This window comes from Lepidochelys kempii, chromosome 6 (genome assembly GCF_965140265.1).
Source record: "Lepidochelys kempii isolate rLepKem1 chromosome 6, rLepKem1.hap2, whole genome shotgun sequence".
Lineage (NCBI taxonomy): Eukaryota > Metazoa > Chordata > Testudines > Cheloniidae > Lepidochelys > Lepidochelys kempii.
This window is the reverse complement of record NC_133261.1, coordinates 87830385-87854660: the sequence shown is the minus strand read 5'-3', so window position 1 is coordinate 87854660 and position 24276 is coordinate 87830385. Positions and strand designations below refer to the sequence as shown.

General features: G+C 38.5%; 1 protein-coding gene across 2 annotated transcripts in view; it reads right to left on the bottom strand.

Annotated features, from left to right (window-relative positions):
• Positions 1 to 6784: 6784 nt before the first annotated feature.
• The window catches only part of BRMS1L (BRMS1 like transcriptional repressor), a 42102-nt gene continuing 24610 nt past the window's right edge, over positions 6785 to 24276 (bottom strand). For both annotated transcript variants that reach the window (XM_073349054.1, XM_073349055.1), the window contains 6 exons: positions 20269 to 20365; positions 18174 to 18257; positions 14160 to 14224; positions 12058 to 12097; positions 10502 to 10628; positions 6785 to 8607 (listed from right to left, as the gene is read on the bottom strand). In XM_073349054.1, coding sequence (XP_073205155.1) covers positions 8484 to 8607; positions 10502 to 10628; positions 12058 to 12097; positions 14160 to 14224; positions 18174 to 18257; positions 20269 to 20365 — 537 coding nt within the window. In that variant the 3' untranslated portion in view covers positions 6785 to 8483. The remainder of the gene's footprint in view (positions 8608 to 10501; positions 10629 to 12057; positions 12098 to 14159; positions 14225 to 18173; positions 18258 to 20268; positions 20366 to 24276) is intronic.

Genomic DNA, 24276 nt, shown 5'->3' with positions numbered 1-24276 from the left:
ACTCATAAACTCAAGAGACTCATAGATAAAGGTATGAGCAGGACTGAGGAAGAGAGGGGTATGTTTTTGTAGCTGGGATGGGGGAGTTTTCCTATTTAACTGTGGGACTAGTCAAAGTAAAAGAAAACTGACATGCAGGAGAGAGACGCTCCATGATTGAGAGAAGCCTTGTGCAGAAGCATCCTGGATATCCCAGTTGACTGTCCTAAGTCCAAATAACTTTGCAGAGCAGAGAGGAAAGTGAGGCAGGAAATGCATATAGATTGATAGATTCCAAGGTCAGAAGGGACCATTGTGATTATCTGGCCTGACCTTCTGCATAACACAGGCCATAAAACTTGCCCAAAAAAATTCCTGGAGCATATCTTTTAGAAAATCTTTTAGAAAGATTAGAAAATCCAATCTTGATTTAAAAATGGTCAGTGATGGAGAATCCACCACCACCTTTGAAAAATTGTTCCAATTGTTAATTACCTCCACTGTTAAAAATGTATGCCTTATTTCCAGTTTGAACTTGGCTAGCATCAACTTCTGACCATTGAATTGTGTTATACTTTTCTCTGCTAGACTGAGGAGCCCCTGATCAAATATTTGTTCCACATTTAGGTACTTACAGACTGTGATCAAGTCACTCTTTAACCTTCTCTTTGTTAAGCCAAATATGTTGAGCTCCCTGAGTCTATCACTATAAGGCATGCTTTCTAATCCTTTAATGATTCTTGGGGCTCTTTTCTGAACCATCTCCAGCTGATCAACATCCTTCTTGAACTGTGGACACCAGAACCAGACAAGAGTATTCCAGCAGCAGTCCCAACATTACCAAGCACAGAGGTAAAATAACCTCTCTATTCATACTCAAGATTCCCGTTTATGCACCCAAGGATTGTATTAGCCCATTTGGTCACAATGTCACGCTAGGAGTTTGTTTTCAGCTCATTATCCACCCCCAAATCTTTTTCAGAATCACTGCTTTTCAGAAGAGTCGGCCAGCCTGTAAGCATGGCCTACCTTCTTTGCTCCTAAATGTATACATGTACATTTAGCTGGTTCAAAAGGCACATTGTTTGCTTGCATCCATCTTACCAAGGTATTCAGATCCCTTTGTATCAGTGTCCAGTCCTCTTCATTATTTACCACTCCCCCAATTTTTGTCACCTGCAATCTTTATCAGTGATGATTTAAACCAGGTCATTCACAAGCGCCAATTTTTACTTTTCCCCAGGAATGTCCCACATCCGCTTTGCCCCGAGGCCCCACCCCCACGGTCCTGCCCCTGCTCTGCCCCTCCCTGCCCCTCCCTCAAGGCCCTGGCCTTGCTCCGCCCCTTACCCCCTCCATCCCCTTCCTGAGGCCCCTGCCCACTGCTTCTGCCCTCCCCTAAAGCCCTTCTGAGCCATCAAACTGTTTGGTGGTGATGCTGCCCTCTATCAGCTGTTTGTCAGCAGCCCAGCCCCCACCAGCTGTTGGGAAGCAGTGGTGGTGCCCGCCCCTCATCAGCTGAGAGGTGTTTAATCTACCCTGTTCTTAAAAAACTGCAGTGACAGGGATTCCACAACGTCCCTAGGTAACTGTTCCAGTCCTTAACTATCCTTATACTTCGATTTCCCCCCCTAATATCTAACCTAAATCTTCCTTGTTGCAGATTAATTACTTCTTGTCCTACCTTCCGTGAATGTGCAGAACAATTGTTACCTTTAATGGTCCTTAACATATATCAAGACTGTGATCTGGTCCCCTCTCAGTCTTCTTTTCTCAAGACTAAATATGCCCAGTTTTTTTACTTTTCTTCATAGGTCAGTTTTATAAACCCTTTCTCATTGTTGTTGCTCTCCTCTGGACTCTCCATCTTTGTAAAGCGTGGCACCCAGCATTGGACACACTACTCCAGCTGAAGCCTCACCGGGGCTGAGTAGAGCAGGACAGTTACTTCCCATGTTTTATATACGACACTTCTGTTAAAAGATATATCAGATTAGTTTTTTTTCCCAACTGTATTTTTGACTCATTTAACTTTTGATCCCCTATAAGCCCCACATTCTTCTCAGCAGTACTAGCATCTAGCCAGTTATTCCCCATTATGAATTTGTGCATTTGATTTTTCCTTCCTAAATGAAATGGACTTCTGAATTTCATCTTGTTGAATTCAGACCAATTCTCTAATTTGTCAAGATCATTTTGAATTCTAATACTGTTCTCGAAAGAGCTTGCAACCCCTCCCAGTTTGGTGTCAATCTGGGAATTTTGTAGGGCAGGGGCAGATGACACCTCCATTGGCTATGGGGGAGAGGAGGAAGGAGGAGTGCCCCTCCAAAAGCAGCCACATTTTTATTCCTGTGCATGCCCCCGTCTGCACTCCATTATCCAAATCATTAATGAAAATATTAAATAGTACTGGACCCAGGTCTGATCCCTGTAGTTTCTCACTAGATACATCCTCCCAGTTTGACAGCAAGCCATTGATTACTGTCATACTGTCTGGAGTGATTTTCAGTTCCTGATCTGGGGCTCTTTTTTAGGGAGTATTCCCCTCTCTTTACATAAGTTTAATGGCTTTTGGGTCAAGACTCTCAAATGACTGTGATTCACTCATTGTGACTAATCTTTAGCTCTTAAAACTCTCAATATCAAGTTTAAACTTTTAACAGTGCTGGGATTATGATCTATAAACCCAATTTGACCTGTGGCATGTGAATACTGCCAAGACTAGGCCAACTGTCATGCTGTCTGGAGTGGTTCATGACCGTGAGTGCTAACCTCAGGGCAGATTGTCATGAAGCAGGACAGAGACCCCAAATTCGTTGTGTGTTCTGTAAGTAGATTTCACCAATCCAGTAACAAATGTTAACTGCTGAAGCACTATAACTGTCTTACCATGGAGTCACAGGCAGTCCCCATGGGCCTTCCAGTCTATCTTGCCACCCAGGGAAGCTGAACTTTGTGATATGATAGTTGGTTGCTATAAACCAAAGATCACAGTATTTTCAGGTTGCCCCCAGTCCCAAGAGACCATTCACTTACCCCAGGTCTATTTAATCTATCTATTAAATCTCTCAGCAAAGACAACGCTTGTAGCCAAACTTGTAATAAATTTTCAGTTAGTTTATTAACTAGGGGAAAAATTAATTACAAGGTTTAAAGCAGGCAAGCATATACACAAATGAGTTAGTCTCTGGTTTTAAAAGGTGACAGTGCTGTAGTAATCTGTCAGCTCTGAATGTCTTTCAGGGCTAACCCAGGTTGATTCTGGAGATCTCTGCTTCTGGTTCATAGCAGCTGTGGACCTGAAAGACTCTAGATAGCAAAAGAGATGAAAAAATGTCAGCTATTTTTATTTCCTTCTTCTAGAATTCAAGCTGATGACACAAGCCCTTTTGCATGTAGCCTCTTTATGGGTATGAAGGGGCAAATAAAGTCTTTGTATAGTGATGTCCCACAGTGGCCCATTTACTTTTGACAGGCCACCTTGATGGTTAGAAGAGAATTCCTCCTGACTGGGTTCACTGTTTCAGAGCAAACATTTTTTACAGTTATAAAGCAAAAAATTGTATTGCCTTATAGCATGTGATAAAGATGTTATAAGTGAGATTAATGTAAGCAGCAACTTACAAGCATTTCATAAAGACTAAACACATTGTTAATAAATTCAAAGACCCATCTTAATTATACCAGCACAGGTGAAACAGAGTGGTTTCCAGCAGTGAATCTGTCAGTGCTCAGCTGAGGCCTAAAGCCTTGGCAAGAGCTGGCACCTGGTCTGCCAGCATCACAATTATTCTTTCAATATAGTGTTTCAACCAGCTGTGCACTCATTTTATAGTAATTTTATCTTGACCCCATTTCCCTAGTTTGTTTATGACAATGTCATGTGGGATTGCATCAAAAGCCTTACTAAACTCAAGATATCAGGACTGCTGCTTCCCCTTATCCACTAGGACAGTAACACTGTCAAAGAAGCAAGCTAGGTTCGTTTGGCATGATTTATTCTTGACAAAATCATGTTGGCTATTCCTTATAACACTGTAATCCTCTAGATTGGTTAATAATTCATTCCAGTATCTCCAGGTATCAAACTGGTCTTATGTTCCCCAGGTCCTGTTTGTCCCCCTTTTTAAAGATAGGAAAACATAGTACCTTTCTCTCATCCTCTGGGAACTCACCCATTCCCCATCAGTTCTCAAAGAACTGCTAACCGTTCCAAAGTTGAGTCATATAATTCCTTAAGTATCATAGGATGAATTTCATCAGGCCTTGCCAGCTTGAATACATCTAATTTATCTAAATATTCTTTAACCTCTAATTGTGTTGAGTATCTGGTCACCATTAACCTTGTTACCGAAAACTGAAGCAAAATAGGGATTAAACACCTCAGCCTTCTTGGCATCTGCTATTAGCTCTCCTTCCCCACTAACTAGAGGACCTACACTTTTCTTCATCTTTCTGTTGCTCCTAATGTATTTGAAGAACCTCAGATTGTCTTTTATGTCCTTTGCTAGGTGTATCCTATTTTAGGCTTTATCCTTTCTCATTTTGTCCCTACATGGTTGTACTATTCTTTTGTATTCCTCAGCAGTTCATCCATGTTTCCACTTTTTGTAGGATTCCTTTTTGATTTTCAGGTAATTAAAGAGCTCTTGATGGAGCAATACTGGCCTCTTCCTATCTTTCTCTTACATTGGAATAGTTGGCAATTATGCCTTTAATATGGTCTCCTTGAGAAACTGCCAGCTTTCCTGTACTTCTTTTCCCCTTAGATTTTCTTCCCAGGGACCTTACCTAGCAGCCCTGAGTTTGTTAAAGTCTGTTTTGAAGTACATTGTCCTTATTCTGCTGCTCTCACTCCTTCCTTTCTTAAGAATCATGAAACCTATCAATTTCACTCAAATTGCCTTCTTCCTTCAGACTGGCAACTTATTCCTCCCGTTGGTCAGAGTCAACTCTAAAATGGCTTTCTCCAGGTTATTTCCTCAACTTTCTGAAACAAAGTTGTCCCCAGTACATTTGAAGATATTATGTTTTGTTAGATTATTTTTCTAACGGCTGTCTGGAGAGGTAGAGTCACCCATTACTATCAGCTCTTGTGTTTTGGATATTTGTTATTTGTTCTAAAAATGCCTCATCCATCTCCTCTTCCTGATTTGGGTGGTCTATCGTAGACCTCTCCCTTTTATGCAGCTTAGCCAAGTCCCTATAAAGTTCTGGATGTTCTCTTCATTTGACTAAGTAATTGAGTCTACAAATTTTGTCACAGTACAGCGCCCTCCTTTTTCCTGATCACTAATAAATAGGGAGCACTACCAAAACAAATCAACTCCTCTTGAAGTTTCAGCTTTTCTTAGGCAACCATTATCCATGTTTACTCCATGGACATGTCCCTTTTCTGCTGAACATGCAGGAGTAAAATAATTTTGACAGAATATAAGGTAGTTCTGTATTGAAATTAATGGGAAAAGCACTGGACTTGGAATGCCAATTTTAAAAATTCCAAATTAAAAAAAAGTAGTTAACTTGTATCTAATGCAAAAGATCAGAATCTGTCTTAGCCTCTTACTTGCCAGGAAAATCAAAGAGTTGCTTAGTCTGTCTACACTGCAGCTGGGAGGTGCGATTGCTAGCACAGGTAGAAAGCTTCATGCTAGTACTGCTTGAGGTAGTGCACTAAAAACAGCCGTATGGACTGTGCTGCACAGATGGCAATTCGGGCTAGTCACCCATCCCCAAGCCTGGCCAACTCCCTGGGTTTGAGTGTAGATAGATAGTCTGAGCCGCCGCCCATGCCATAACATCCGCATTGCTATTTTTTATGCATGCTAGCTCGAGCGGAGTCTGTTTACTTGTGCTGGGAATCTCACCTCCCAGCTACAGTGCAGACATACCCTTTAAATGATTTATTGAGTAAATTAGGCAAGTCAAAAAGTAAGCAATGTGCTTTTAAAACCCACTCTTTCAATATAGACTTCTAATTTCCTTCCCCAGCCCCCAAACTCAATTCTGTCCCATTCATATCAGTTGCAGACAGGCATTTCTTTGTACCCAGGGTTCATGCTTGCTCTACACTACAAAATTTAAGGGCAGCAATTGTGCTATCTGAACTGGGGTTGAAGACTGTTTAGTTACAAATGCTAAGCAAGCCCTTACTTGTCTATATAGTGTCTGAACAGTGTTAAAGGGTTAGTTGACAATCACATTTGTTAGTGTAGAGCAGGTCTGAAGAGTGTAATACTGGCTTGATACCAGTAACAAAGGATAGCATGGAGACAAAGCAGCAAATACTGAGATTGTGTACAAAGACTATACTCTCAAGATACATGCCCAATATAAACTAACATTCCCCTGCACACCTATTCTAGACTGTGAACTATTTTCCACAATGCTTAAGTTTGCTTTGCACTCATTCCCCTCTCTTGCAGGCAAAAGTGTATATTAATGTTACTGTGGCCAGCTGTTAAAAATGCTTGAGTAATGCATAGTGTCCATATTACAGTAATGCCCAAATTCACTTCCACAACTTAAAGTTGCACATTTACACACTTAGATAGCATTTGTGAGTAACTTGTGCAGTTCCTTCTTCAAAGAATTTGAAAAAACTAAAAAAGTGTTAACTTTCAAATTAACAACTGTATATTTCTACAATTTTCTAAACAAACCTTGTTTAGTACATGTGTATGACTTATACTTCTGTAGGGTTTAAGCTTTCACATATTATAAAGACCTCGGGGTAAAGAAGCTAGAAAGACAGAGACTTGTGTTACATCTCTGGTTACACAAGTCCATACGTATACTGAAATATGGACTTTTACATTTTAGTTTATTGCAAAGATATCAGATTTAAAAGTGATTTTTCAGTAAAATATCTGTATTCACCTTTTTAGGTTCTGTGGAAGACAAACATTTCTAGGCAACATTAAAAACTACAATATTTTTAGCTCTCTTTAGAATTAAACATCTGCAACTCTCAAGGAAAAATAAAAAGAGTAACACAACTGTACAAAGTGTCCACTATCACAGATCACTTATACACTACGTTAAAAAATACAAATATTTTATTACAAATTTTTTTATCAAACTGTGTACATACAGTAAGTACTGTCAAAAGCCAACACATCAACTGTCATTTTATGTACAGTTGGCTAATGTTAATGTGACATGCAGTTTATCCTGAGCAATGCTTTTCTATCACTGTAAAGGTCCAATCTTTTAGACTTTTGGCAACAGTCAAGTAGTGACCATCCTGCACCAGCAATGACATTTCAGAGGTAAAGCAGTTAAGTATTATGTAGGGCAAAAGAGTTTTGCATTGCCAGGATCAATTTAAGCAAATGCATGTTTTCCTTGCTCCAAGAAGTGTCATCATAATGGACAATAAAGTGCACACAACCACCAGGAAAAAAAAAAACTGACTTTTCTCCAATCCCACCAATCCAATCCAATCCAATCCCATGTTATTCTACACGCTCCAAACATGTACTATAACATTAAGGATTTCAGACTCTGCCTCTGATGTCTTGAAATATAACTTCTGTGCAAGCTTAACTTTCTTTAAACTACATGAAACAATTCCATTAAGAAGAGAGTAAAATATGGGAAATTTGGAAAGCTAGCATATGGTGAGTAGGTCACTGTTAATATGTCCCAGATATACCATTTCTGAGGGTACATTTTACTTTTGACAAAGTGTTTTTAGAATATTTGTTTCATAAGACAATAGATCATACAAGTACAGCATGCAATATAATACTTTCAGTTATTTACCATTTACATCGTACTATTGCCAGGCACTCATACCCTCTATGGGCCACATAGCACTGCCTCTACCTGTAGTGTACCTAATTTTACATTGGCTTTGCTAGTGATGTTCTTGCATAACCTAGAAAAGAAAGCCACCAACATTTTAAATTTATTATGGGGTACCAGAAAGTGCTCCTCAAAAATTTCTTAATGTTGGCTTTGTTTTGTTACAAGTGGCATGGTAAACCTTATAAAAGTCAGAGCTGTCCAGGGTCTCAAGTTTAAAAAATTCTGTTCACTTTGGATAAAAGAATACTTAAGTCATTAGACTATTCAGAAGCAACATTTGTGCAGACTAACTTACACTCCCAAGATAAACATGACGATTCACTTAATATATGGAGTGAACTGCTGGTAAAAATAATTGCACAATTACCACACAATCTAGTCACCAATAATAAAAGCAAATGTTTTGCATTTTACAGATATTTTTAAATCAGAAGTTCAGCCATTATCTGTGAAGGCAAACTTCATATCTTAGGCACTAGACCCAACTTAGAGGTAAAATGTCTTGGTCAACATGATTAAGAGTCATCACCTATTCAAGGACATCCACATGAAGTTTACCTACAGTACTACAAATACATCAGATACTGCCATAAATTTAATAAGAATACAAAACATTATTAAATACATCTTTCACCTCATGGCACATCAAGCATGGTAACACCACTTGTTACACATCTGATTAGTAATGGTCAGTTGTGGTTATGTTTTATTGAATACTTTCCTTTCTGTAACTGAGAAATATACAGTTTGGATTTACTTCCATCAGGCCTCTTAAACCACACTTCATCATGGTTAATTGTTGTAATTATGGCACTGAAAAGAAAAAAAAATAGAATTTAGAAACAAATGATATTATAAACCAAAGGATCAGCCCCCCAAGTAGGGTGCTCTTTTGGAATACTAAATATTTGCATTAAGTAGTACTAGGCCCAGACAGCTACTGCCTCCTTCCTGATTATGTTGATATTTTTAACAACAGAATTCTGTAGCTGACACTAAAGATACATTGACATATCTAGGAACACTATATCTTCACAAATAATTTTTCATCCAAGCATCTCTTGAATGTAATAAAAATGATAGTTCTAATGAATCTCAAACATTTAATTTGGTTAAATAAAGCTTTCATCTTCCCTTTTAATTTATAGGGTCTATAATATAAAATACAAATTTGTCTCATAGTACCTATTGAGAAAACCTTCTCAATCCACCAATCTGAAGTGGGCTTCCTGAAAAAAAACCCAACAGGTCAAAAGAAATTGCTCTCCAGCATAGAGAAAGTTAGGAAGAACTTGTATTTAACTGTTAACCAGTACATATATGTAAAGAAAAAACTGAATTGTTTGGCTAATTGAACTTTTCTTACATTGATTACTTAGTTAAACATTAATGCAAACACTTTTGGAGTTGTTTTTCCTCACTGTTCATTACTAGAAAGCAGTTTCAAGGCACATTCCATACTTTCCTTTGGACCACCTGCTTTAAGGATTAAAATATATACATATAAATATAATTTGATATTTGATTGCTAGTGGTGTGCCAGTTCAGTCATTATTACTTTGACAATCAGCTGAAGAGAATTCACGGAATCATGAAAATGTAGGAATGGAAGGGACCTCCAGAGGATATCTAGTCCATCTCCCTGAACAGCAGCAGGACCAAATATACCTAAACCATCTCTGATGGGTGTTTGTCTAACCTGTTCTTAGACAAAGATGGGGATTGCACAACTTCCCTAGGTAACAATTTCAGTACTTAATTTTTATAGTTAGCAAGTTTTTCCCAATATCTAACATAAATCTCCCTTGCTGCAGATTAAGACCATTACTTCTTGTCCTAACTTCAGTGGACCTGGAGAACAATTGATTACCATCCTCTCTACATATATGAAGACTATCATCAGGTCTCAAGACTAAACATGCCCAGTTTTTTAAAAACTTTTCCTCATATGTCACATTTTCTAAACCTTTTTTCATTTTTCTTGCTCTCCTTTGGATTCCCCCCAGTTTGTCCACATCTTTCTTAAAGGGTGACATTCAGTAGTGGACTCAGTACTCTAGCTGAGGGCTCAGTACTGAGTAAAGTTGGACAATTACCTCCCATGTCTTACATACGACACTCCTGTTAATATACCCCAGAATGATATTAGTCTTTTTCACAACCGCATAACATTTTTTACTCATATTCAATTTGTGATCCACTATAACCCCCAGATCCTTTTCTACAGTACTATTGCCTAGCCAGTTATTCCCCATTTTAAATTTATGCATTTGCTTTTCCCTTCTTTAAGTGAAGGACTTTACATTTAATAAATTTAAATTGGTATTCTATTGTTATAAGTGAATTAATCAAGGTTAATTTTTTAATCACGATTAATTTGAGTTAATCACATGAATTAACTGCGATTAATTGACAGCCCTAGTTTTAGGCTATTATTTCAGACATATACATCAGCCTTCAAATTTTAAGTATTTTAATATTAAGATAACTAAGCCCCTACATTTATGTCATTTGGTACTTATGCTGGAGGAAGGTAAAAATAGATATCTAGAAGACAGTAGCTGGTTATCTTTTAAGATAGAAAATACCGATAAGTAACTGACATGGCAACAGCTGACTGAAATTGTAAGGCTGGGCTTTTCAATCACTGTATACAATTGTACAATGTATGCTATTGTAAATGGGAGTAGGCTATAATGACCTTTACCTTGTAGGGCACTCATCTTTCTTATCAATACATATTGTCTGTCCACGTCCATACCACTCTCCATCATAATATAGTCTTCCTTCTTCAGACCTAGCACTGTGCAGATGCTTTTCTAATTTGACAGGTGCTAAAATGATCAACAGAAATATTTATCACTGACCATGCAGATATTACAGTCAGGTTTATAAACTTATTTTCAAATACTTAGCTACATCAGCACATGCATATATGCTAAGTGTTTCGTTATTAAAAAAAGGGGGGGGGGGATTGCTACTTTGGGCAACAATCAAACTAAAATCTAAGATAGTTAAGAGAAGAGATGCTTTTTTCTTTTATCTCCTTATGTAGTGGGGTCCATTAAAAACTCAATTTCCATTTTCAGGTAAAATTAACATTGACCACAGTATCTGCAGTATTCCTATATCAATAATGGGAAAGTTTACAAACACCATGGTAACTGTGGTATATGGGGCAAGTCTAAGTATCAACCATTGATCAGATTTCTTCCTCTTTCTCCCCCCCCCACCCCTCAACTCTCCTCCTCCCCAATACAATTGTGTCAGTGTACTATGTCATTAACCACAATACTCCAACAGAAATTTGTCACTAACAAAAGCAACACCTACTTGCTTCCTCTTCTCTTGTGCCCCAACCACTTCCTCCTCATTTCCCTTTCTGCCTAACTTGGGCATCTAAGGTGAATATCACCTTGGTATCCAGACATTGTCCCCTTCCTCTCCCCCAAGTTGCTCTTCACTGACTCAGAGTAGCAGAGCATAGTGAAATGGGGACGCTCTCAAAACACTACCCGAAGCTCTGCTGGGGGAGGTAGAAGCTAGAGAAAAAGCATTAATATGCTGCACTGACATGTATCAAGCCAATCCAAGCCATTTCTCTATGGGTCTACTCCTTCTTCTGGTATTCTTTCACCATTTAAATATTAACCTTGATTTTAAAAACATTGCAGCATTTAGAAGATACTGAGACTATAATGAAAATAACTATTTCATCAAATATATGTAAGAAAGTCAGTCTGTCAGTGGAGAGAGCAACCTTATTGAACAGCACAGAGCACAACAGTGCCTCAACCAAGGCCTGAGAGCTAGAAAACAGCTTAGGGTATGTCTACACTGCAGCAAACACAAAGACACACACAGCAGTGAGTCTCAGAGCCCAGATCAACTAATGAGGGCTTGTGCAGCAGTGCTAAAAACAGCAGTGTAGATGTTCCCACTCAGTCTGAAGCCTGGGCACTGAGATCCATGCCACTCACTGGGTCTCAGAGACTAGGACCCAGACCAAGCAAGAGTATCTACACTGCTGTTTGCAGCCCTATGGTGCAAACCTGAGTCAGCTGACCATGTTTGTTTTTTCTTTTTGAAGTACAGACATACCCTTAAAGGTCTCTGGTTTCCTTTCCCCTCCTCAACCACTGCAGTCCCTGTTGTGTCTGACAAATCTCTGTTCTATCTAGATAAAAATCTATGCTGTTGTGCTTAATGAGTTTTGTTTTATGAAAACAGAATGTATTAAGCAGTGAGGTTTTTATGACTTACGTTCCGGCTTTACTCTGTGTGGCCCCAGCGTAGCCATTGCCTTAAAGTACAAAAAAGGAAAAACCAGAAAGTTAAGAGAGCTTACTTGTTGAATATTTATTTAAAATGCCTTAAGGAAAGTTTTATTGCAGTGCAGCTCTTTAATATATTAGCATTTATATATACATGTTTAAATGCTTGTTCTAAAAAAAAAACCAAAAAAAAAACAAACCAAAGTATTTTCTAACATTGAACGCCACCGATTAGCTGAATAAAAGCATGCAGAGAAACCGATCCATTATCTGCTTTAATGGGCTTTGATTTTAAAATAAATCAGGAGCAATTCTTTATACAATATTTTATAGCTGGTGTTACGTCACTCTGCAGGTTGCCAACCAAACCAAAGATCGCACGAATCAATAGCTGCCAGATAAAGATTTTGGAAAATGAAAAGCTCATTCAAAAAGCTATAGAAACAAGCCTCTGTTTAGCTCACAGTTGTATCCAAGTACGTTCTACAGTTGCGTGTATAATAATCAGCTTTATTTTCTCTCGGCCATACTTAAGAGCTACTAGGGTGAAATTGTGTCTATGGTCTGATATTTGTTCGGCATAATTCCTGCTGTAGGTCAAGCAAAGCAATTTCCAACTTTATGTGTTGGACCCTCAATTGTGATGGATTTGCCCATGTTCCCTTGTACCATTCAGGAGCACAGTGGACATTTCTGCTTTTTTCACCTTCTTGCACATGTTTATCTCCTACCTACACCCACCTTCAGTGTCTTTTCTGTATATTTCTTAGCTGTATATTTTTCTATTTTGCTTCCCCTCCTCTGGTGCCACAGAAGAGGAGGAAGACAGGTTGGCTTTCAAGTAGCCATCCAGTTTTATGTGCAGTCTAGGGAATACTTTACAGTTAGGAAGTGAGGTGGTTCCAATGTCATGAAGGTGTCCCTGTCCCGATTCTCTTCTCTAGCCCACTTCCCCTTGAACTAGTTTGGGGTTCTACAAGATGGGAAATACTGCTTATATGGCCTGGTGACTAGCTGGTTCTAGGTTTTATTAAGTCCCAGGACATTATGGCAGGAAGGAGGTTTTCTAGCTACTGGGGAAGTACAGTCAGGTTAGACAAGTGGTTCTCAATCTATTTACCACTGTGGGCCATATGTGAGGCCCACAATGCGTTATGTGGGCCGCATCCAATACTACCTCTATGCCCTGAGGATGTCACATGGGCTTCAGCTCTGTGCTGATTGGGCCGCAAGCAGCCCACAGGCTGCAGGTTGAAAACCACTGGGTTAGACTCCTGCCTAGAGTCCCAACTGCCACACCACCTTACCAACATCTATGGCACGATGAAATATGTTGTGACAGAGCAAAATAAACTGAATTTACTTTCATTCATTTTCACAATTATAAAATGTTTTTGAAATTTTTAAAGAAGCTGCTGCAGATTTTCCAGCATAGTGTACCAGAGTAAAACAGAATTTAGGTCCAGCTTGTTGTAGAGTAAGCCAGGCCTTCACTATGGCATTCCCCATTTTACAGATTAGGAACTGAGGTGAAAAGGCTAAGGGTATGCCTACGCTGCAACGATGACGCATACCCACCCTGCAGCAGCGAGTCTCAGAACCCAGGTCAGCTGACTTGGGCTCACAGTGTCGGGCTAAACATGGCAGTTTAGATGTTCCCGCTTGGGCTGGCGCCTGGGCTCTGAAACCCAGCAAGGAGGGGTGGGTCTCAGAACCCAGGCACCAGCCCAAGCAAGAATGTCTACACTGCTATTTTTAGCCCCCTACAGAGAGCTCCTGAGCCCAAGTCAGTTGACCCAGGATATGAGACTCCCTGCTGCAGGGTTCTCTGTTCCCGATCCCACCCCGTTCTTTGCTGTGAAGACCTACCCTAAGAGACATAGCCAAGGTAAGACTACTCAGTATCACAACTAAGTTTAGAATGCACATCACTCTATTCCCATGCCATAACTATCAGACTTCATTGCAAAAATACTATTTAGCAATATTTATGCTCTCGATTATTTTAATGGAAGCTTACCTACATATCTGTAAAATGTATGAGAACAGGGCAACAAAACAATGCTTTTGACATTCATCCTCCAATCATACCTTCCTTATTGTTGTCCAATCTTCAAGTATATCGAGGTCCTGTAACATATAAACTATATAGGGACGTTGAAAAGTTAAGGGAATCACTTTTAACATTGAAATTAGCATAAAAGGTCTACAATCTTCATAATTTGAAGTGACTTAGTGACTCTATTCTGCAACTGTTCCACACACAGAATTCCAAATGAAGTGAAAGAGCACTGCAAAAATTAGGTCGAGAGAGACACACAGTGTACAAGTGTCACTTAAGTTTCCTAGAAGCTATCATATTTACAATTACATTAAGGTTGTTACTGCAGCACACCACAGGGATACAAGACTACAACAGACATTATATACCCCTTCTGTACTTGACAGACACCAAAACAATCCTTGTTTCTTGTACTCCAAACAGAATAAATCAATCCTGGCAGCTTATTTTTCTACAATACTGAAAGCAAGCATCTAAATTAACATCTCCAGTGCAGTTTCTTAGTGATTCTAAATCATATACTATTACATAGAAAAAATGTTAAGATTGAGAAATCAAGTATCTGAAAGACTAGAAATACTGAGTTAAAAAGGTTTGAAAGCTCTACCTTAAAATATCAACTCTGTACCATAAGTTGTTAATTACTACAATATACACAAATACAAAACAGAATTTTATACACACTACTTTACAAAAGTCTTCAGATCTGTCTTGTTTTTTCAACCCCAGCAAGCTCTATAACACAAGGCAAGTTTGAAAAAGTGGATAAATTATGAACGTTTAAAGTTAAATCACCCTGACTTTGAAAAACACATTAGTTTTGAAGCAGTTTGAGAAACTGGAAGAAAAAGTTTAAGTTGTTGAAATTAAACATTCGTTACTAATTAACACTTTAAAAAAAAAAACTTTATTTTGTAGTTCTGATTCAAGTCAAGTCAAGTTCAAAGACTGTAACTTACTGAAAGACTAAGAAATTCCAATATGCATTATATATTGTGTTAGACAAATTTAACTAAACTTTAAGAAATAAGCACCAGACAGCAAATTAACATGGATCTCTCTCTGTCTATAAAAATAAGAAAGAACTGCCAGAGTGTATCTTGTAATTTGAATCTACTCGGCTTGACGCCTCCAGCACACAGCCATCCTGCACATGAATACTTGGAAATTTATACCCCCTAATTTCTTTTAGTAATTCCTGTATTAGAAGACCAGATGATAGCGTTACATCCAAACAACTGAATAACCACCACTTAAATTTCTGGCACTAGCTAAAAGCATCTCCACTAAGCTGAATTTATGATAACGCCATCCTAACTGAGTAACATTTATAACTATCCACTGTCATTACGACAGGTCATCTTTCTGGGAAATATTCCAATAAAACAGTAGTCTTGATGTGGTGTGTCCCAATTAGAGACATGCAGAATGAAACAGACAGCAAGAGACTTTAAAAAAGAAAGCCACAACTTTAACTTCACTTTGCTTTTAATTTTAATAGAGGGACCTAAATACCTCAAATATCATGCGTTTTGAGTCTGATGGTTAAATGGCCTCCATGCTAAAAAAAATATTTAGGGTTGATTCCCTTAGACCTAACTCCTAGGATTCAGCCCACCTTTGAATTCTCTCATCCTCCCCTGCAAGGGGGAAGTGAGGGTGCATCTGAAGGGTAGTACAAAGACATTAGACCTTCTCCCGTTCCTCCAGGCTAAGAGGGTCTACCAATCATCTCCTGGGTTTTGTGTTTACTTCTGGAAGCTTGCATTGGACATCAGCTGTAAACTGTGACAAAATTATGAATTCACTGCTTTTGAATCTTGTCCTTACTCCTTATTAACCTAAAGCCTGCAAACATTAGCAATCCTGACCTCTGGAATTTAAAATATGCAATCAAAAACTGATAAAACAGAGGGCTCTTAAGCCTTAAGAATTAGACGCAGTCAGTAAACAAGGTAAAGAACACTCAAGATATGGAGTTAAATTGCACAAGCTACAGAACATAGTACAAGAAAAGGTCAACAAGTAAGTTACTTTCTGCATAGTGTAACTCCCTTTCAAAAAGTTACCTGAAGAGGGGCATCTTTTGTCCAAGTTTTACCCCATTTTTACTCCACAGTTGAACATTCTACTATCATCCAAACTCAACCGCAATGTCATATTAAGCCTTCTCTCTCCCCCTACTGCCAAATTCTGTCATTTTATTTCACTGGAACTAGAAGTGTGTTTGGCACTGTACAAAACAAATACAAATCTTTGCCTCTGAAGGTTCCACCTCTGACATCTCCACAAAAATCCCAACCTTCTACTTCTAAAGCAAAGTCCAGATGTTGGTCATTTTACCTTAATTACTGCAACCTCTTTCTCTAGTTTTCCTGCTTCTGACAGGACTACCTTTCAGCCCCCCAAAAATACTACTATTGATCATGTCAGTCTTCAAATTGCTTCTCTACTATTCACAAATTCAAGTTTCTAATCTTCACCTTCAAAACACCAACTACAACTCCACCTACATTCATTTCATCTTCCTTTTACCTACAACTGCAAAGCCGTCCTCCAGAATCATTCATTTCATCCTCCATCTCCTGAGCCTTGTATCATGTCATCCTTATGCTTTTAACTCCTTACTTATTCTTGCATCCTAGGAAGCTACCATTTTCATTCAAATTTATCAATTTCTTAAACTTCTGAAGCATATCAACCTTGGACTTTAGTGGCTTAACATTATCAGAAAAATGGTTCTCCATTTCTTGGAGATGATGTATCCATTGTCCCATCATCTTGCATAGAACGTGCATGGAACTGTATGTTTTTTAAATTAAAGATTGCAAACTAATGACACTACTTACTAGACATATAAAAAAATGCTTTGCTATCTTGCCAGAAAAAGTTTAGGCAGAGTTTTTAAAAGACTAGAATTTGGGATTAAATCCCTCTTATTTTACAAGATTACTGTCAATGGCCAGTAGAATTAGTTTCCAAATTTTATCTAATTTAGAGTATTCTCTGTGCCTTCTCGCTTACTTTTTGCTTACTTTCCCTTAAACCTTTCCTTGAATCCTCTCCCTTCACTCCCAAATTGTTCTGTAAGCATGTTTAGAAAATGCTTTTCCTCTTTTTGGTCTGTGTTACTCTCACTGTTATGATTGCTACTATGTAACAACTTCCTTCCTCTGTTTTTGCTGCTTGGAACTGATGCCATGGATCAGTGTATTGAAACAAAGTCACAGCAGAAACCCGGGTGACGTGCAAGAATTCAATCTCTTCTATTCTGGAAGTGGAAAATTAGATGGAATTAAAAACCAGTCACTTTTGCAATTATTCAATAGTGAAACTAGTATTTTAAAAACAGTGATCTTAATCTGGATTTTCAAGATCTCAGAAGGTGACCTTTCAACTAGATTTCCACCACCACAATTAGAACAAAATCTGTCTGCCAAGAACAGCAGTAAAAAAGTATTTATTAAGCATGCCTCTAGAGTTGAGCTATCAGCAGCCTAGCAGCTACTAGGAGATCAGAGATTGTTATGGAAAAACTAATACACCAATTATGTACCCAAAAAATAGACAAAGGACAAATACTTGCATATTTGATTACCATTTATTCAATACTCAGACAAGATACAGTCACCTGCAAAAAAACCCAGCACACCTGTCCAATTCTTTTGAAATATTAACATTTGATATACATGCTTGGTCTGTTAAATGTGTATTCAGAGACTTCACTGTATTTAATAAAAATCACTGGAAGTGACATGCCATGGAATTTGTAATCATGCTCACTCTGATATGGTAGGAATTTGTTAAATACAGGGATATGACAACTATATAACTGGATAATGTCCCTCTAAACAAAAGTTTGCTGTTGTAAATGGTTTGTTACTGATATTTACATGGCAAGGATTTGCAAGCCTGTTAAGACTTCCTAAACATAGTAAAAAAATATATTATTGCTTTAGCAGACAATATAACAGGAGAACATGTGGTAAGAAGGCTATAAAAAACAAAATGTTGCACAGACAAGAACGATAGAAAAAGGATATCTGATATGACAACAGGTTTCTTTTTATCTGGACTAAATGGATCCTTCCTTTTTTTCCTGGACTGTAGTTCATCATTCCATAACTCTGAAAAAGTATAATAAGAATGTTACAATTACATTCATTAATTTGATGTTTAACTCTTTTACAGTAAAAAAAAAAATTGACAATGATATAAATCAAATTTTCTTGATATATGCTCTTTGTGAGAAGAATGGCAATTGTCACATTTTAATGTGCCTATATTTTGTAGGCCTTTAATTTTGGCAGACAGATAAAATTAACAGATTTTCACCATAGCAGACAAGGCATGGTGACATTAGCTCTGACAGCAGATTGTATCTACTTTAAGTTCATTGAGGCTTAGAATAAAGTCTAAAATACAATTAACAGCATTCCACAATGTGATGAAAGGCTCTATAGATGCAGTACTTGCATATAATTGACCCAACAGTTAGCTACCAGGTTTCAGAGTAACAGTCGTGTTAGTCTGTATTCGCAAAAAGAAAAGGAGTACTTGTGGCACCTTAGAGACTAACCAATTTATTTGAGCATAAGCTTTTGTGAGCTACAGCTCACTTCATCGGATGCATACTGTGGAAAGTGTAGCAAATCTTTTTATACACACAAAGCATGAAAAAATACCTCCCTCCACCCCACTCTCCTGCTGGTAATAGCTTATCTAAAGTGATCACTCTCCTTTACAATGTGTATGATAATCAAGTTGGGCCATTTCCAGCACAAATCCAGGTTTTCTCCCCACCCCGCACACACACAAACCCACTCTCCTGTTTGTAATACCTTATCTAAAGTGACCACTCTCCTTACAATGTGTATGATAGGCCCACAGGAGAGTGGGTTTGTGTGTGGGGGGGGGGGGTGAGAAAACCTGGATTTGTGCTGGAAATGGCCCAACTTGATTATCATACACATTGTAAGGAGAGTGGTCACTTTAGATAAGCTATTACCAGCAGGAGAGTGGGGTGGGAGGAGGTATTTTTTCATGCTTTGTGTGTATATAAAAAGATCTTCTACACTTTCCACAGTATGCATCCGATGAAGTGAGCTGTAGCTCACGAAAGCTTATGCTCAAATAAATTGGTTAGTCTCTGAGGTGCCACAAGTACTCCTTTTCAGTTAGCTACCAGATGACAGACATGACAATTTTCTGCAATATCCTTGAACAGCCTTATTGAATCAAATTTAACTATCTTTGGAGTCCATTGTATTAAATGCAAAGGTATGTATTATTATAGGTCAGGATTACATGTAACTTTTCACGCGGGGGGAGGGGAAGGGTGAGTGAGATGGGATGTGAACCCAGGCACATTATGAACTTCAAAAGGACTATGTTGAGCAATGTACCAGACAAGAATGGACTTTTGGGACAAACAGTATCAAGTGTTTGCCTGTGGAATCTCTACAGATGAATACAATTTCCCACTTGCAGTTATGCAAAAATCCAGCCTGTTGAAATTACATCCTGAAGAGGGGACCATTGTCTACTGATTACCTGTTCCCGGAACCCGAAGATCAAAGGCCCAATTGATATAAAAGAAAAGACTAACCTATTCATGGGTGTGCTAGTTCTAAGGTAAGGCTGCTATGAACTTGTGACCGCAGAAAAAATGCCTTTGTGAAGTATGAAGGATTGACTCCTACCATAGCCCTGGTTGGAGATGGGGGAGATTTCTGGTAAGCTTATTGGTATACGTGCAAGTTCTTTTCTTTTCTGTAATGTTTTCTCTGTAATGCCCTCACTTTAAGAATAAATGTGATTGCTTATAAATGACTGTGTGGTAAATTGTGACTACTGGCAATTACAGTTGCTCGTAGTCTTTGTAGAGAAAGCAAAGCAGAGAAAGAGACCTGCTTAGGTAGTCTGGATTGATGGGGAAATCATAGTGTAGACAGGGAACTCTGCAGAAGGGAAAAAACCCAGTCAGGAGGGAGAGAGAGATGTGGGTCTTTGCCCAAGAGAGGTGATGGCTGAGGAGCCTAGAGTGGGTGCTCTTAATGGCCCATGGAGGGACAGTACAGATGCAGCTGCCCTGAATTGTGACAGCAAGTCATTAAAAATCTTTCAAATCCTATTTACCTGAGGTAATGTCAATGCTATGCCTGTCTTCTTCTAACCTTCTGATCTTCTCTTCTAGTTCATTTTGTACAGTATCATACAACAAGAGCTTCTCACTCTGAAACAAAAGCAAGAAATTATAACTTATGCATTCATGCATGTTTATCAACTAAATGCACTTGACATCGACTAGTTTAGAAGCTCAGGTGCAACATGATAAAAGTAGCTTCTTATGCATTTAGATACAGCCTTGAAACATAAGCCACATTTTGAACCTGATTCCGAGTCCCTCATCCACCTGCTTTTTCAGTGTGATGTCCCAGCCCCTTAAAGCTTACACTTATTCCAGATATTTCATGTGGATGCAAGATATACAGATATCAAATATGGGTGCATGTGCTGAGGATTTGAGTGGGACCATAATAAGAAGGAGATGTAAAGGAAGCAGCTAGATCTCCACCTGAATGTTCTCTAGTTGGACATTATCTCCCCTCATGACTGTCTGATGAAAGACTCACAATGGAAAATAGAGAAGATGGTACACCCATCACTCATGCTCTTCTCAAGATATGAAGTAGATCTAAAGCAAAAATGGAACACAAGGAGCACTGGAAAGAGTCTATTGATTAGGTCAGGATAATGAAGAATAAACCTGAATGAATGGTAGTTCTTACCAAATTGGAGGAGCTTAGGCTGTGGGTCAAGGACGTGGATCGTGTGCATTGGTCAAGACTTGCCCACTCCTTCAGTCATATAAAGTCACATCCAGGAACACAGGAAATACCAGATTGGATCAAATACATGGTCATTATAGTCCGGTATCCTATCTCCAACCAAATTCACTGTGAACTTCATATTCAGAATGTACTCTGTAGCGGTGTGCAGATTCAACTGTCTATTTAGACCTGGTCAAGTTTTCCAAATTTGTAAGTAAGTTTTATTAAAATGTCCCCATTTTTCAGCAAGGTCTAATCTTTGCAGGGTGGATAAAAATCAATGATTTAAAAAAAAATCAGATTTTTTTGATAGATTTTTTTCCTCAAAAAGCATTTTATCTAAAGATAAAGATATATTATAGCTCAAAGATATCTCAACATGGAATAGAGATTACAAATTCTAATTCTATAGTAGGAGACAATATATTCATGTAATGTTTAAGAAAAGTTTTTTAATGAGTTCCAATACTTCATGGATTAAGGACCCAATCTTATTAGGGTCCACAGGCTTCTGTATAGATTATTTAGGTTAATTTTTCTATCTACCCAATGGGACTGGGTATCTTCTAGACTGAGCACTATCAGAGATGCTTAGTTTTGCTGTACTCAAACTGTGGATTTGTGTCTCCAGAGGTAACATACTTGTTAAACAGCAAAAATGTTTTAAATAAATAAAAGAGGTGAGAAATAACAGACCTCAACTCTATTGTCCCTCTGCAAATTTGTGTACACAGAGTCAATCCCTTACCTCTCTCTAAAAGTGCAAAGTTTCAAAAAGTTCAATGAATAGAAGATTGTTGGGGGTGGAACAGATCTGGACAAGGAGAAGAAGTCTGGAGATAAATGTGAGAAGCGAGGACCATATGCTTGTTTTGTTAAAATATTATATGTTTGCTGTTGAAGAAAAAAATCCAGAATACATAACATTGTTGTTTTAGTTAAATAAAACAATTTAAATGTCTGTCTGGTGATGTTCTCCTCCTAATACAGCATGGCAAGAAAATCTTCCAAATATTAATGATTAACCTGTTGAATTGGAAATATTTATGAAGTCACTGGGAGGTGAACTATCTGCTTCAATTATCTTTGGTAAATGAAATAACCAAAAATCATTCATTTTCTGATATAGCTGTAAAACTAATCTGAAAAGTTTAAAAAAACCAACAATTTAAAAATGTATAGTATGTACCTTCTAAAAATGAAACCTACATCTCTGAGTTGTGAAGAATATGTACAAGAATTCACTTTTATGTAGAAAACCATGATTAAATTGAGTCTTCCTGACTAGTGAGTTAAATCAAATCCACCCTTAATCTTCGTTAACTAAAGTACTAGTAACAGCTAGATTCTCTTATAGAATTGTAGTAACAATTGTCCTCTGTACTTTGTGTGCAAATGAAAAAATGACTGCTACAATAGAAATATTTTGTGTCCAGAATAATGCAACCTAGATTTAAACGTGTTGAACTAAAACAGTCCTAAATCTGCAGTGACATAACCATACAATAGTTTAAAACGCAATTTAATTAGCACTTTTCAAAGGGGATATAAAAACTCTATCACCATTTGGTTCCAAATATATTAATGGCTTATCTTTAGTTATAGATATTATACTAGCTCCTTCCTTCATCGACAAACAGAAGCAGATACATACACAACCCTGGATTCTCTACATAATCCAACAAATACTTCAGCTGCTTTCCCATCCCTCAAGGTTGCTGGCTTTAAAGTTTTTTAAGTTAATTTATTTAAAGGTCATACCATGGATTTTATTTACAGAATAGTACATATCTGACACAATAATTATAAACTGCTTAGATATAGCAATTAGACTTTTAAAGACATTTAAAACAGTATCTGAAATCTCAGTCCTTCTACAAGTCATTAACAAAGAGGAAACACTCACTAGTCATGTTCTCCTTTATCTACAATAGCACTTGAGGCAGTTCAGTTGGCTGAGAAATTATCTGGTATCAAACGATCAGTTTCTACAGCTGTACCTAAAATTTCAGTGGAGTTCATCTCTTCTGTAATATAAAGGCTTGGATTGCCTGATTTGATTTATGAGACTATATCAGATTCCCTGTTGTCAAAGATATCCAAAATGTAAAGAAAAAACAGATGAACCAGAAAAAAATATGAAGGAAATACAAGAAAAGTTGGAGGCTTTGGAAATTCAAGAAGAAATCACCAAGATGTTTGCTCAAGTCCTTATTAAGGATAAATTGCCAAGATGTAGATAAAATCTCTTAGAAAAGGAAAAAAGTTATCTTTACCATCACTTTTAATTATACAAAATACTTATAATTCTAAATGGGGGTTAAATGTATGTGAACACAGTAAGTCTGTTTCACAACTTTCTATTGTAATTTCTATATCGGTGAATGAAAGAGATTAAGGACTTATGTCGGTTAATGTTAATAACCTACAGTGCATTTAAGCTCCTGCTGGTGGGGGCAGAACAGCACGCTCTTAGAAATGTCCCCTTCCCCTTGTGCGGCGTGTGGTCATGCCAGCTGGAACAGACCCACATCATTCTCGGAAGTACTGGAAACGCTGATATTCTGGGAATGCATGAGTAGCCATCCCCCTAGTACCCTCCACCAGCCCCCACTTATCCTGAGAGCCCCCACAAACATCCCAGCATCCGTGACATACATCCTACTCATGACAGCTCCACCTACATCCCCCAACATCCCCCATTCCTGTCACAGCTCCCAACATCTGTCACTCATTGCCACTCACCCTGCAGCCGCTCCCCCCCCCCCACACAAACACTCCCACTCATCTAACAACCGGTCACCAACTCACCCCCAACCCCTCCTCAGGACCTCCCCAGACACTCACCAGTGTCCTCCCAGCTCAGCGCTCCGCTCCCATCCCGGGCTAGGGAGGCTCTGCCCAATTCCAGCAGCTCTGCTCACTATCATCACCCACCCCGCACTCCATGGAGCAGGCCAAATTTGAGTGATGAGTGGCTTTGCGACCCTGTGCACCACATCATAACACTACCCATCCAGTGACTGGGGCCACGACTGAGATGGGGGCCTTGTGCAAGCGCACTGCGTGCATTTTGAGTGCTTTAGGACAGGCCTGGATTAACCAAAGGCAAGGCTCTCAGGGGTGGCAAGGACACTGAAGGGGACTGGATTTGGGAATTTGTTTTCAATGGGTTTGTAACTCCTGTGACTTAGGTGAAGCGTGTCAGATTTCTTTGCTAAGCCTGTGCTTTACTGCCATGTTATCCCTGAAGGGTATAACAAGGAAATTGGAGCACCTATAGCTAGGTGTGGGGGGAGGAAACAAAGACTTG